The sequence below is a fragment of the Taudactylus pleione genome, unplaced genomic scaffold (genome assembly GCF_031769625.1).
Source record: "Taudactylus pleione unplaced genomic scaffold, aTauple2 ptg000537l, whole genome shotgun sequence".
NCBI lineage: Eukaryota > Metazoa > Chordata > Amphibia > Anura > Myobatrachidae > Taudactylus > Taudactylus pleione.
Window position 1 is genome coordinate 7,554,499 of NW_028284939.1, and position 15,490 is coordinate 7,569,988.

The 15,490-nt window shown below is 47.7% G+C and overlaps 1 protein-coding gene across 3 annotated transcripts in view; it reads right to left on the reverse strand.

Annotated features, from left to right (window-relative positions):
* The window catches only part of CEP89 (centrosomal protein 89), a 163,196-nt gene that overhangs the window by 99,840 nt on the left and 47,866 nt on the right, over window positions 1-15,490 (reverse strand). For all 3 annotated transcript variants that reach the window (XM_088451086.1, XM_088451087.1, XM_088451088.1), the window contains exons 11-13: window positions 13,572-13,655; window positions 4,111-4,214; window positions 2,893-3,008 (exon numbers count right to left, since the gene is read on the reverse strand). In XM_088451086.1, coding sequence (XP_088307212.1) covers window positions 2,893-3,008; window positions 4,111-4,214; window positions 13,572-13,655 — 304 coding nt within the window. The remainder of the gene's footprint in view (window positions 1-2,892; window positions 3,009-4,110; window positions 4,215-13,571; window positions 13,656-15,490) is intronic.

Genomic DNA, 15,490 nt, shown 5'->3' on the forward strand with positions numbered 1-15,490 from the left:
ATGCCTGCTCTGACATTCTAAACCCTTCCGGCCTAAACCCTAATTATGTTATACCACAACCCCTGAGGTGCCAGGCTTACCCACTGCCGCTGCACATAACTAAATACAAATGTCAAATTACTCCTTATGTCAATTATTACATTTTATAAAGTACCAACACACACTCTAGCACTGTACTGTACATATGAGGATAAACCTAGAGACGTATATACAGGTCCCCTCATACAGTATTACTGCAGTCAAGCCAAACAGCTCTGCTCGGCGCAACAGGTCTTGTGTGACTCAGCTTCAACAGAGTGTCTTTTTCACCCAATAATGCATCTTAGTCACAATGCAATACGACAATACAGATTCGCGAGACTGCACCGATTAAATTAATACGTGACACTTGTATATCTGTGTTCGGCTGACTCTCAATCTGTATACGAGGTGCAACAATGCAGCGACTGGTGAATTTTATCCACGCCAAGTTCCGCTGTGCTGCGAGTACAGTTCCAGACACACAGATATACGAGTGTTGCATAGAAAATGAATAAGTGCCGTCTGGTGAAGAGGTGTGTTGCATCTGATTGCGACTAAGGCCCGTATTCGATCCGGAGCGAAAAGCCGTATTCGCGTGTTTTTGGCGAAAACTTTTCCGCCGATGAAGTAATTTTCGCCTTTTTTGCTTTTACCACGTATTCAATTTGGAAAGCTTTCCGCCTAGGCAGAAAGTCAATGCCATGTAATAGGCAAAAAAGTTTTGCCTATGAATAGCAGGCGGAAAAAAGTGTAGAATTGGGGTTTTGGGGTGTAACGTTGCAGGAACCCCCGTGCAGCCTTCAGACAGTCCCCCAAAGGTAAACTGTGTAAATTTGTTTTAAAAAAAAAACACTTAAGGACACCCCAAAAAATCACTTTGATTTTGGGGGCAAAAAAAATAAAAAAGTAGGGGACAAAGATAAAAACTAGCGAACTTGACTCTGGGGGGGTCCCCAAGTATGCCCCAGGTGTTTTTTTCATTGTAGGTGGTTGCAGCAGGTGGATTTTTCACGATTTTTTCAACTTAACTTTAGCAACTTTAAAATATGCTGACCCCCATTTTCAAGTACCCCAAATTTGCTGGGATAAGTTATTTTCTGCAAAAAAACCTCCTGAATACTATTCTGCACCACTTATACAAAAACGCTATATAGCAGCTATTGATCCTGTTTAAAAACACCAAATACCTTCAGCAAGCCAAATCGGGGGGTACCATAGGGAACCCCCATGTCAGAGCATCTTTTGGGAGGTGTCGGACTGATTTCCCCAAATCTGACAGTACTTACCGCTTGTTTAAGTTTCGCCGGGTCCCGTTTTCGCCTACTTCCAAATTGAATACGGCGACACGCGGGCACGCCAGTGATACTTTTCCGCCTGCAAAACACGCGATGTAGGCGAAAAGTCCGGGAGGCGAAGAAGCATCGCGCCTCGGCTCAAATTGAATACGGGCCTAAGATGCATATTTGGGCAAAGAAGACATGAAAATGTTGCTACACCACTCAACACAATTCACTTGCGCCAAGCGTCTCGCACTGTATGGCGTATTAAGGCTAGGTGTAGGAAGGCACATCTGTAGAGACTATAAAAAGTTTGGGAACAATTACCATACATAAGTGGATGTAACCAGTAGCTCTTTATATAAAAGGCAATCTGAAGGATAGGTTTGGTGGTTCTGTACCTAATGCAAATATTCAAAGAGAAAAATAGTCGCTGAACAGAAAGATTTCATGCAGGCATTTAGATAAACAAATTGGTTGTCAATTTTGGGCTAGCTAACTTAATGGCTGTGGTGTATTATGTCGACAGTTACAATGTCGACCAGAGGTTTAAGGTCAATCTAACTCTAAGGGGTAAATTTACTAAAGTGAGCTTTTTAAGAGGTGAGTTTTAAAAGAGATGTTGCCCATAGCAACCTATCAGATTCTACTTAACTAGCACCTTCTAGAAGATAATAGCTAGAATCTGATTGGTTGCTATGGGCAACATCTCTTCTAAAACTCACTTCAGTAAATTTACCCCTAAGCCTAACCCTAATTAAAGCCTAACCCTAAAATCCCACTGTCGATATGGTTAATGCCGACATTCAGACCATGTCGGCACTATGCTGTTATTGAATAACCTGGGGCACTGGATTGGGGCTAATTAACCCCTTGAGGCTAATTGAATTCGTCCCTACGACAGAAGGCTGATATTGCGGCTATAAATGTTACATCCTGTTATTGGTCACGTGCGCATGCCATAGTTACATCTACAATAGGAGTATCCATGTTTAGTTGCATTGTTAGTCTGATGGATAAACAGCAACGTTGAGTAGTCGTAAAGCTCTCTGCTACTTTTTCGCTAATAATCGGATACTTTTTCGCTAGTTTTAGCTCTTATAGTCTAATATTCTTCCATCTGTAATATATACAAACAGGAACCTTATGTAAGAACTCATACAATACAAACAGCCAATAACATAGCGCACCACTGTATCCATCACTAGGGGGCGCAAGAGAGAGGATGCGATTGCAGCAAAGCTTAGTAAGGACACATCTGTAGTAAATAGGATGACCCTTCCCCTCCAGACCTTCCTTGCATGTAGATGGGATCCTGCAGAGATTCCCTTTGCTGGTAAGTGCTCTCTCGCGTTACACTGAAGCAGACTGGAAAGACGGCAATAACGCGGTGTGAGCCGCAGAGAAGCTGGAGCTATACTGAACAATGGCGGTGGCGAGTGATACAGGGGAATCCCCTAATTGCTACTGGTAGTGGTTATATTAAGGCAGTAGACACTAAAGTACACTGTAGTTACTACAATGAATGAATAGCAATGGAGCTGGAAAAGTTGCAGGAGAAACACAATACAAAACCTGTCCTAGTTATTCTTACCCTCCTGGAGATGACCAGCGTGAGCCTCCCGGCTCTTCCCATTGAGAACCTCCAGCTGCTGGCTCAGAACTTGGTTCTCCTCTGTGAGGAGTTTACTCTGAGCTTGCAGAAGCTCCCTGGCAAGAGAAAAGGCACAATAATAGGCGTAGGTCTCACAACACATCAGGGAATATACAGAAAGGAGATCGATCTAAATATTCCCAACCTATTAATGGCGACGGAGATTAATCAAAGCTCAATATTCCGAATAATAAAAGTCCAGGTAGTATATGTGTACGGGAGTGGGGAACAACATCACAGGATCTCCCAATACATATGACGCCAGCATTGTAGTCCCTGAAAATTCTTCTGTCTGTGTTTTTAGATGTATAATGTACTGTATTAGAATATACCTTGTGTATTGTATGAGTCAGGTGCTGAAGACAACGTCGCATCGATTAAATCTATGTCGGGCATCTCAGGGTCTTATCGCAGTACTTAGCAAGAATAACCCAGAATCCTCCCTGCACACGGAATCTTATCAATTCCTATTGGCGTCAGCTCACGTTCTATTAAGCTGCACTGAGGTTGTAGGGCTGCAGTGAAGTGGAGTCAGGTGACAGGGGCTAGAAGTATGCAGAAAAACATGGGTATCATTCACTTTCACAGATTATGCTCTCTGTGTTATGTATATATACACACACACACAGCCACTCCTAAAGGTTTACTGTTCTCTTTCACATAAAGTTGATTAATAAAAAAAAAAAAAAAAAAATATTTTAGCACTTCCCCACAGTAATAGGGGATCAATTATTGGCTGGACCAAGTGCAACTTCAGCTGGCCAGGTCTGAATGCCCACCCCTTAAGTCTTTAGAGACCGTGACCATGACACTCTGCATTTAGCAAGTAGCTGCCTTTATACAAGATTCACACTTACCCCATCCTACCCCCTTTTGGTTAAATATACCCAAAAATGGTTCGTCATTCAAACCTGGCGAGTAGAACGTGCTGTCTTGCTGAAGATGGCCCCTTTCACTGCTTTGGGTAAAAAAATTTACTCTAGCAAGACTTCTAAAGCCCTGCATAGTGGAAGAGAAGGAGCACGCCTAATGGGAAATAGGGGGTGAACAAAAATATTTTTTTTGGGCGCGTTTACTGGCCCTTTAAGAACACACGTTGCAACAGCAGCTGCAATCTGACCCCCAGAATATCAGAAGTGCCTCCGAATATATATTTACCATTCTTTATTAGTTACAGGTCTGTCCTGCGCCAAAAGTTGGTGCAAGTTCTGATTTTCCTCTATGATCTCGTTAACACGCACTTTGAAATTTTTGATTTCCTCCTGCATTCAAGAAAAAATTTATAAATAAAAAGTATTTGATCACAGCAACCAGGACTATGGAAATAAAACAATATACAATGTAAAACATTGAAATGGCCTCTTCGTAATATACTGACTTTATTTTCTCTCTCTTATGGAGCGTACACACGGTCAGATTTGTCAGACTTGTCAGATGAACGATTGAACGATTTGAACGATTTTACCAAAGTTTTGAACGATTTGAACGATTGAACGATTTTTGACTGCATTAAAATGAATGGAATCGTCCAAGTCTGACTGCAAACACATCAGATGTCAGAAATCGTTATCTGACCATCGGGAACGCGCATCGTTGATCGTCCATCGTTCAGGCATGTCAGATATGAACGATTTTCCTTCAGATATGAACGACTGAACGATTTTTAAATCGTTATCGTTCATATCTGAAGGAAAAATCTGACCGTGTGTATGCACCATAACAGGTAAAAATATACCGTATAATCAGCACAAAGGAATGTTCTGTAAACTGTGAAATGTAGAGAGCCCTCTCATATATAGTGACTTTAAATCCAGGTCTTCCCTATTTATTTCAATGCCCTTTAAGACAAAGTCAGGTGAAAATAATCGTAAGGACAGCGTCACACTAGCAATTTTTCGGCTGCAATTTTCCATGGCAGAAAATCATTTATCTTCTTGAATTTTCGCTACTGAAAATCATTACTCTAAATACTGCAGGTTCTCTCGGCAATTTTGAGGTTTCAACACCAGAAAAAAAACCAGCAGCTACAAATCCAGCTTAATAGCATCGAGTCCATTCTTTGTGCCATCACACATGTTCCATATGATTTTACCTGTATATAAAAATATTATCGTCAGGGTCAACAGCCAGGGGATCACTGGGGCTACTGCCCTGGTGCGGTGCCCTCCAGTAACATTTTATAGATATCTATGGAGACATTACCAAAGATTTTCAACTGTGATTTTTACGATCGTTGCAGAAAAGTCGCCAGTTTGACACTTCTCTAAGAGCTGCGCAATTTAATCAAACAATCACCCCACGCTTGAAATCAAGATCAATTTGCTATTATGTTTTATGAAGCCACATGAATATAGAGATAACAATCTCAGGCAGGTCTGACATTTCAAATCTTTCTAAAATAACTAGAAGATTTTAGTGTATTTAACCCATTAAATATTTCCCCGATACAAACAAAACAGCTCCAGTGGTAAAAACAGAAATGAACGCTGGGACAGCAGTGCAAATAGTAGCACTTTGGGGCTATAGGAGTCCCTCTCATTATAACCTTAACATCTAGGTCACATCCAACTCAAAGGGGAAGGTCAACCATCTGTAATTGACCAACCAACAGAGCCTGATACTATCTATGCTGTAGAGCCCAAAGTGCAACTTTTTGCTGAAAATGCATAAGCGCGATGCGATGTGACGGGGACGCACCAGGAGACTGCGCTGATTACTTTGCATGCGACACTTGTATATCTGTGAGTTACTGAGTCTATATATAGAGCACAATGGAACTTGGCGTAGAAAAAGCAGTGGCCGAACACATACATATATACTGTAAATACACAGTACATAAAATATATATATATATATATATATATAATATGAGATATGGTAAGAACTTACCCTTGTTATCTCTATTTCTACGAAGTCCATAGGGTTCCACAGGATACCTTGGGGTATAGGTGTGACGTCAGTCATCGGGCACCATAGAGTTAAGCTTTCAGCCTCCCAGGATGCACTAGGGTCCCCCTCCTATACCCCGCCCCCGAGCCAAGGCACCTCAGTTAGTTACCAAGCCATAGGCCGGAGGAGGAGAAGGAAGAGAGAGAAAAAAGATCTGGACACACACAAGAATCACATTCTCACCAGAGGGAGACGGAAAAACCGGTGACCAGAGCAAAGCCCATCTGCAGCACAGGTGCGACAGGGTGGGAGTCCTGTGGAACCCTATGGACTTCGTAGAAATAGAGATAACAAGGGTAAGTTCTTACCATATCTCATATTTTCTACTTCAGGGTCCATAGGGTATCCACAGGATACCTTGGGGATGTCCCAAAGCAGTATCCTTTAAGGGTGGGGACGCTCCTGTGCAGAAAGGAGAATCCGCCGCCTGAAGGAAGCATCCTGAGAGGCGAAGGTGTCAAACCTGTAATACCTCACGAAGGTATGGACAGAGGACCACGTAGCAGCCTTGCAGATCTGGACTGCAGAGGCACCACGTCTAGCTGCCCACGAAGGACCCACAGACCTAGTGGAATGAGCCTTCACAGAAGGAGGAACCGGCAGGCCTTCATGAAGATAAGCTTCAGAAATAGCCATACGGATCCAGGCTGCCAAAGTTTGCTTTGAAGCAGGCCAACCCTTTTTACGGAAGCCACAGAGGACAAACAAGGCGTCCGACTTCCTAAACGAAGAAGTGCGGTCAACATAAGTCCTTAAGGCCCGCACAACATCCAAAGAGGCCTCACCCACGGAAAGACCAGGTGAGTTAAAGGCCGGAACAACGATTTCCTCGTTAACATGAAACTGGGAAACAACTTTGGGAAGAAATTCAGGCCGAGTGCGGAGCACTGCCCTGTTCCCATGAAAAAAATCAAGAAAGAGGGTCTACAAGAGAGAGCCCCTAAATCAGAAACACGTCTGGCCGAAGCTATGGCCAGAAGGAAAACAGTCTTAGCTGTTAGCCATTTAAGATCCACTGAGCCCAGTGGTTCAAACGGCGGTCCCTGGAGAGCCCTCAGGACCACAGCCAAATCCCAAGGCGCCACAGGTGGAACAAAGGGCGGCTGAATGCGGAGAACACCTTGCATAAAGGTGCGCCCATCCGGGATTGTAGCAATCCTACGGTGAAACCAGACAGACAGGGCCGAAACCTGTACCTTCAAAGAGGCAAGGCGAAGCCCATGATCTAGTCCCGCTTGTAGGAAGGCCAGTATCCTAGACAGACGAAACTCCCGCGGTGCATAACCTCGGTCGACACCATTGGAAGAACGTATGCCACACGCGATGGTATATCCTTGCGGACGACGGTTTCCGAGCTCGCAACATGGTACGCACCACAGAGCTGGAAAACCCCCTGGACCTCAACATGGCTGTCTCAACAGCCACGCCGTCAAAGACAGCCGAGCCAGGTCCGGGTGAAGACAAGGACCCTGCGAAAGAAGGTCCGGTCGTAGCGGCAACCGCAGAGGACTGTCCACGGACAGACCCTGAAGATCTGAGAACCAGTGCCGTCTGGGCCACGCGGGAGCTATCAACAGGAGCATCCCTCCTTGCTGTTTGAATTTCCGGATTACCCGTGGAAGAAGGGAAACCGGAGGAAACAGGTATGCGAACCAGAACGTCCACCGGACGGACAGAGCATCCACCAGAGACGCCTCTTCGTCTCTTGTGCGAGACCCGTACACCGGCAACTTGTTGTTGTGCCGGGACGCCATGAGGTCGATCTCTGGAAGACCACACCTGTCCACCAGCAGTTGAAAAACGTCCGGGTGCAGGGACCATTCCCCCGGATGAACGTCCTGGCGACTTAGAAAGTCCGCCTCCCAATTTAGCACTCCCGGGATGAAGACCGCTGATATGGCCGGAAGATTGCGCTCCGCCCATACCAGGATCCGAGACACCTCTACGAGAGCCGCCCGACTTCGGGTTCCTCCTTGCCTGTTTATGTAGGCCACGGTGGTAGCGTTGTCCGACTGGACCTGTACTGGGCGACCCTGGAGAACCCAATGTGCCTGCTGGAGAGCATTGAAGACCGCACGGAGTTCCAAGATATTTATTGGAAGCTCCGCTTCTGTCGGCGTCCACCTGCCCTGGAACAAGTGTGGACCTGAAACTGCTCCCCAGCCCCGAAGACTGGCGTCCGTTGTCAACAGGACCCAATTTGGAACCCAGAACGGACGTCCCATGCTGAGATGGGTCGTCTGTAACCACCAGGCAAGGGACAGGCAAACCTCCGGGGTGAGCACAATCGTCTGGGACTTCAGAGACTGAGGGAGCCTGTTCCACTTGGACAGGATCAGGTGCTGCAGAGGTCTGGAGTGAAACTGGGCATATTCCACCATGTCGAACACCGACACCATGGAACCCAGTAACCTCATCGCCGAGTGTAGAGACACCCGGCGGCTGTGCAGACAACTGCGCACCCTCGACTGTAAAGCAGAGATCTTTTCCCCCGTCACGAAGATCCTTTGCTGTTCCGAGTCCAATAAGGCTCCGAGGTGCAGAATCCGCCGAGAAGGGATTAGAGTGGACTTCTGCCAGTTGATTAGCCAGCCGTGCCGTTGCAGTAGCACAATGGTCAGGTCCAAGTGGCGTAGAAGGAGCTCTGGAGATCCCGCCACCAATAAAAGGTCGTCCAAGTACGGCAACATGCGGACTCCCTGCAGCCGCAGACAAGCCGCCATGACCGCCATCACCTTGGAGAACACACGTGGTGCTGTCGCCAGGCCAAAAGGTAACGCCCGAAACTGGAAGTGGTCGCTGCGGATTGCAAACCTGAGGAACTGTTGATGGCGCAAAAGAATAGGGACATGCAGGTAAGCGTCCTGTATGTCCAATGACACCATGTAGTCCCTAGGTTCCAGCGCCAGAATGATGGATCGTAGGGTCTCCATCCGAAACTTCGGTACCCGCAAAGACTTGTTGAGAGCTTTGAGGTTGAGAATCGGACGATACGACCCATTGGGTTTCTGTACCAAAAAAAGATTTGAATAGAAACCCTGGCCCCTCTGGGAGAATGGAACAGGCACTATAACTCCAGCCTGGAGCATAGTGTGCAATACCTTCCGCAGCTCCGTAGCCTTGTTCCGGTCTGATGGTAGACCCGTGGTGAAGAATCGAGCCGGGGGTCTGTGCCGGAAAGAGAGGGCCTACCCGTGGGAGACCACCTCGAGAACCCAAGTGTCTGTCGTAGTGACCGACCAACACTGGGCGAACTGCAGCAGGCGGCCTCCCACCCTGGGATCCCCCAAAGGGAGGCCCGGACCGTCAGGCCGCAGGCTTGTCATCTGGCTTAGGGGCCGGACGTCTGGTACTCCATGCCTGCTTCCGGGGCTTGTCCGATTTCTTAGGGCCAGCCTGTCGAGGAAAAGACTGTGGTTTGGGCCTGCCCTGGGCCCTATAAGAGCGAAAGGACGATGGTCCAGAACCAGAAGGAGCAGCGGCCGACGGGAGACAAGCCGATTTGGCTGCCGCCAGCGTGGCCACAATCTTGTCCAGATCCGGACCGAAGAGAACTTCTCCGGTAAATGGCAACGCCTCCAAACCCTTTTTGGAATCTGCGTCCGCCTTCCAGGATCGCAGCCACAAGGTGCGACGAGCAGCCACCGCTGCTGAAGAAATTCTAGACACCAGAAAACTAATGTCTAAGGCCACCTCGTTGATATAAGTGGCCGAATCACTGAGATTACCAATCAACTCCGCCTGTTAGGCCGGACAGTCGGAATCAAAAGACGCCTCTAATGAATCCGCCCAGCGCTCCATCGCTCTGGCAACCCAACAAATGGCCATAGCCGGCCGTGCTGCCCCCCTCGCCAGGGAATAAGCGGACTTCAGGCAGTTCTCCACCTTGCGGTCCATAACATCCTTAAGGGAGGACATGGATGGCATCGGCAATGTGGCACTACGGACAAGACGGGTCACGTGAGAATCCACCTGCGGAGGGGATTCCCACTTTGCAAAATAATTATCCGCGAACGGATAAGCCACTGCCAGGCGCCTCTGCGGCTGGTATCTTTTGCCAGGCTGTTTCCACGCCTCCTCTAAATGGTCCACTAACTTACTCGAAAGAGGAAAGACTGTGGCATCGCCCTTCACATCTTTAAAAAAGGCATACTTGGATTTAGCCGCTGGGGGAACTTCGTCCTCAATCACCAAGGCTGTGCGGACTGCCCGAATAAGTCCAGGAATATATACCTTGGACTTAGCGTCAGCGTCCTTAGTATGGAGAGGTTCCTGATCGTAAGGATCCAGAATCTCCCCATCATAAGACGTCCCCTCGTCATCCTCATAAGGAGCCGACAGAGACGCCACCGGCCGTTTATGTGGCCGCATCACAGACTCCCCTTGCAACACATCCGACAAGTGCTGTACAGAAATCGTCAGGGAGTTAACCCACGCCGGCTCCTGAGAAACCGGGAGCGGTGAAATAGGGAGACTGTGGCGTACCACCAATTGTCGTGGGAAACCCTGCATGGGTGACGACACCACTGACTGCTGGGACAAACCCATCGGCGTAAACGCGGGCTGCGGAGCTAACTGGCCCACTAAGGTTGTAAGCGCCTGAGCGAAACAAGCCCAGGGCGGCTCCTGTACCGGTGCTGTAACCGTAATAGGCCGCGCCATAGACAAACACTGCCGGCAAAGGCCCTCCGCGCTACCCTCCCCCTCCGCTAACGGTACTTTACACGTAGTACACTGTAGCCGGAGAGGAAAATCACTTTCAGACATGATGGCACCAAGTATGTGACCCCTCTCACCAATTATATATTAAATAGGCGAGAGACCACCCTGCAGCACTGCACCGCAAGGTCTTAGCAGAAAGGAAAGGGACAGTAATAAAGCTGACAGTTAGAAGAAAAGTTACAGGCAGCAGCGCTAGCACAGTCACATACAATGCAAAGAAAAATCAATTCCTGCACTAACAGCGCTGATCACTCAACTACGCAGACACAGGGCCTGGTAGGACACAGCGCAGCATACACAGACCTGACCCAAATCGGAGGAGAGGTATGCGGGGGGACCCAGACGACGATGCTTCCGTCCAGTGCTTCCAGCAGCGTTCACCATGTGTTGGAAAGATGGCCGCCGAGGAGCAGAGAGGAGGCTGGCCTGGGGGAGGAGCGCTGCTACAGGACCAGTCGGCAGTGTGCAGAGAGGGCTGTGTGCAGCGGGGGAGGCGCCGGCTGTGAGACAGGGAAGGTGCGCTCCCCTGGCATGCATTTAACCCCCGGGACGCCGCAGCGCTACCGCTCTGCTGCGGTCCGCTGTCCCAGGGGGTAGTGGAAGCGCAGGTTCATACCTGGCTCCACGCTGCAGCCAGCCCCCAGGGAGCCCCCTGCCTGGGGACTGTGGACCATGTAACAGCGGGGACCCACCGCGGGACCCTGCTGCTTACCTGCTGTCCCCCTTGAATCCGGCCATGGTCCGGAACATCTGGGGTCACCGCTAGCTGTGACCCCAGATGCTCACCAGCATCCCCAGATCGGTACCGGCGTTCTGGTACCAGCGGGGGAAGACAGCATGGACGTCAGGACTGACTGTCCATGCTGTTCATCCAGATGTGCAGCCACAGCTGCATGAAGAAAAAGCTTCAGGGCCTCTTCTAGCCCCCACTCCAACAGGTGCACCCGACTCCGGCCGGGCACCAAACGAAACTGAGGTGCCTTGGCTCGGGGGCGGGGTATAGGAGGGGGACCCTAGTGCATCCTGGGAGGCTGAAAGCTTAACTCTATGGTGCCCGATGACTGACGTCACACCTATACCCCAAGGTATCCTGTGGATACCCTATGGACCGTGAAGTAGAAATATATATATATATATATATATATATACACACACACACATACACGCACACATATGTATATATATATATATATATATATATATACACACACACCCACACACACCCACACACACATACACACACACGTATACATACACACACATATATATATATACAAATACACACACATATACACACATATATATACACACACACACATATACATACACACACACACACACGTATACATACACACACACACACGTATACATACACACACATATATATACATATATACATACACGCACATATATATACATATATACATACACACACATATATACACACACACACACATATACATACACACACACACGTATACATACACACACATAAAAAAGGTATTCCTTTTAGACTCCAGAATGGTCTTACTCTTATACTATGCTTTAAAACGAATATGAATATGTATTCCTAATCCTAGCAGATATATACGTTTTGACAGTGCCTTAACACAGTGGTCAGGGAACGGGGTAAAGTACCCCACGTGGGGTAAAAATGAAATTCCTGGGGGTAATGGACGGACAGCTGGGCATGCATATGAATCATTCTATAATATAGAAAGATTCATATGCATGCCCGGCTGTGCCGCAGGGAGGCTCTAAGCCGGACGCCCGCTGAGATGTTATTACCAGCGGGCGCCCGGCTCCTTCCCTGCGGCGCCACATTAGCCGGAGGCTGGAGTTCTCTTCTGAACTCCAGCTTCCGCCTCTCTCCATGCGCACTATGGGGGAGACGTCATGACGTCTCTCCCATAGTTCCGAGGAGCAGCCAGGTGGACTGGACGGCGGCAGGTGCAGGAACGGGGCTTAAGGTAAGTATTTTTTTTTGTACAAGCGGCACTACAGGGGCACTACTACAGGGGCATAAATATTGGGGCACTACTACAGGGGCATAACTATGGGGGCACCACTACAGGGGCATGACTATGGGGGCACTACTACAGGGGCATAACTATGGGGGCACTACTACAGGGGCATAACTATGGGGGCACTATTACAGGGGCATAACTATGGGGGCACTACTACAGGGGCATTATATGGGGGCACTACTACAGGGGAATTATACGGGGGCACTACTACAGGGGCATAACTATGGGGGCACTACTACAGGGGCATAACTATGGGGGCACTACTACAGGGGCATAACTATGGGGGGCACTACTATATGATTTCCTTAATTTCAAATCAAGGGGGTAACGTCGGCGTATCTAAATATATTTTGGGGTAAAAGGTAAAAAAGTTCCCTGACCCCTGCATTAACATGAAACAAGTAGCACTGAGTCAGGAAGAGAGCAAGACCCAGCTGTACATACAGTTAGGAAAAGAACTCCCTATCTTTTCATATTGCCCTAAATATTATATTAACAAGGGGCTATTTATCTCACCTTTGCATAATCCATAGAACATTCCATCATCTGTAAAACTACATGCATAAATGATTGCCTGTCATCTAAACACAATGGAAAACAATCATAGAAATGTAGCCTATAGTATATATACCCTCTTGCATGTATATTTTTACCTTTCTGCCTTCCACTATTGTTTTCCACAGAGCGGTTTAGTTTTGTGTCTGAGCAAAATTTTCCCATATGAAAAACAGCCTGGGTGTAATAAATATTGTAGCAGGAAAATAAACAGAAAGATAAACCAATGCATCTAGTGAAAGTTGCAGGAGGGTACATATTAATCATTCAGTTATGTGTAGGTGGAACCCTTACAGTAAGCTTACACCATCTTACTGCCAACCAAACGCCTATTCTGTGTGTTCATGTAAACTAATCATTCCTCACCTCGAATGACAGAATCAAATTGTCCTTTTCCTGAATTCGGTCTTCATACGCGAGCAGCAATGGTGATAAATATTTCATATCCACCTGTACAGAAAAACAATTAATTTTTTGTATTTTAAAGCAAAATGTACGGGTTCAAAAATCACAAAACTAGGACAGGTTGATCAATTGATTGTCTTAAATAACTTTAAAAAAAAAGGAAAATAAATCTCTTAAATATGGGAGATCATAAGATGAAAAGCTTCTCTTCAAAAGACTTCCAATGCACATTTATAATCTTCAATTTAAATCTCACATCGTGCTGACAAAAGGTTGACAGAAAGGTTGGTGGGTTCCGGGCTTGTAGAGTGCGATTGTTTTCAATAACATGACAGGTTGTTCAATAGTGAAAGGAATGTGATTGACTCGTACAAGCGTATAAACCTTTTGTAGCTGAAGCAACAGACAAAAACAAGAATTAGTCGGTCTATTGACCCCTTTTTTTTTTTAAGAATTCACGTTGTAAAATATGAAGCGTTAGGCTGTGCCTGCTATATCCTGTCTCATTCCGCTGGTTCCTGCCTCACACAGCCAAATTCTGTCTCCTGCCTCTGATCTTACCTCACACAGCCAAAGCTGCCAAATTCTGTCTCCTGCCTCTGATCCTGCCTCACACAGCCAAAGCTGCCAAATTCTGTCTCCTGCCTCACACAGCCAAAGCTGCCAAATTCTGTCTCCTGCCTCACACAGCCAAAGCTGCCAAATTCTGTCTCTTACCGCTGATCCTGTCTCACACAGCCAAAGCTGCCAAATTCTGTCTCCTGCCTCACACAGCCAAAGCTGCCAAATTCTGTCTCTTACCGCTGATCCTGCCTCACACAGCCAAAGCTGCCAAATTCTGTCTCTTACCGCTGATCCTGCCTCGCACAGCCAAAGCTGCCAAATTCTGTCTCTTACCGCTGATCCTGCCTCGCACAGCCAAAGCTGCCAAATTCTGTCTCTTACCGCTGATCCTGCCTCGCACAGCCAAAGCTGCCAAATTCTGTCTCTTACCGCTGATCCTGTCTCGCACAGCCAAAGCTGCCAAATTCTGTCTCCTGCCACGCACAGCCAAAGCTGCCAAATTCTGTCTCTTACCGCCGATCCTGCCTCGCACAGCCAAAGCTGCCAAATTCTATCTCTTACCATTGATCCTGCCTCACACAGCCAAAGCTGCCAAATTCTGTCTCTTACCGCTGATCCTGCCTCGCACAGCCAAAGCTGCCAAATTCTGTCTCTTACCGCTGATCCTGCCTCACACAGCCAAAGCTGCCAAATTCTGTCTCCTGCCACGCACAGCCAAAGCTGCCAAATTCTGTCTCTTACCGTTGAACCTGCCTCACACAGCCAAAGCTGCCAAATTCTGTCTCTTACCGCTGATCCTGCCTCGCACAGCCAAAGCTGCCAAATTCTGTCTCCTGCCACGCACAGCCAAAGCTGCCAAATTCTGTCTCTTACTGCTGATCTTGCCTCACACAGCCAAAGCTGCCAAATTCTGTCTCTTACCGCTGATCCTGCCTCGCACAGCCAAAGCTGCCAAATTCTGTCTCTTACCGCTGATCCTGCCTCACACAGCCAAAGCTGCCAAATTCTGTCTCTTACCGCTGATCCTGCCTCACACAGCCAAAGCTGCCAAATTCTGTCTCTTACCGCTGATCCTGCCTCGCACAGCTAAAGCTGCCAAATTCTGTCTCTTACCGCTGATCCTGCCTCACACAGCCAAAGCTGCCAAATTCTGTCTCTTACCGCTGATCCTGCCTCACACAGCCAAAGCTGCCAAATTCTGTCTCCTGCCTCGCACAGCCAAAGCTGCCAAATTCTGTCTCTCACCGCTGATCCTGCCTCACACAGCCAAAGCTGCCAAATTCTGTCTCCTGCTGCTGATCCTGCCTCACACAGCC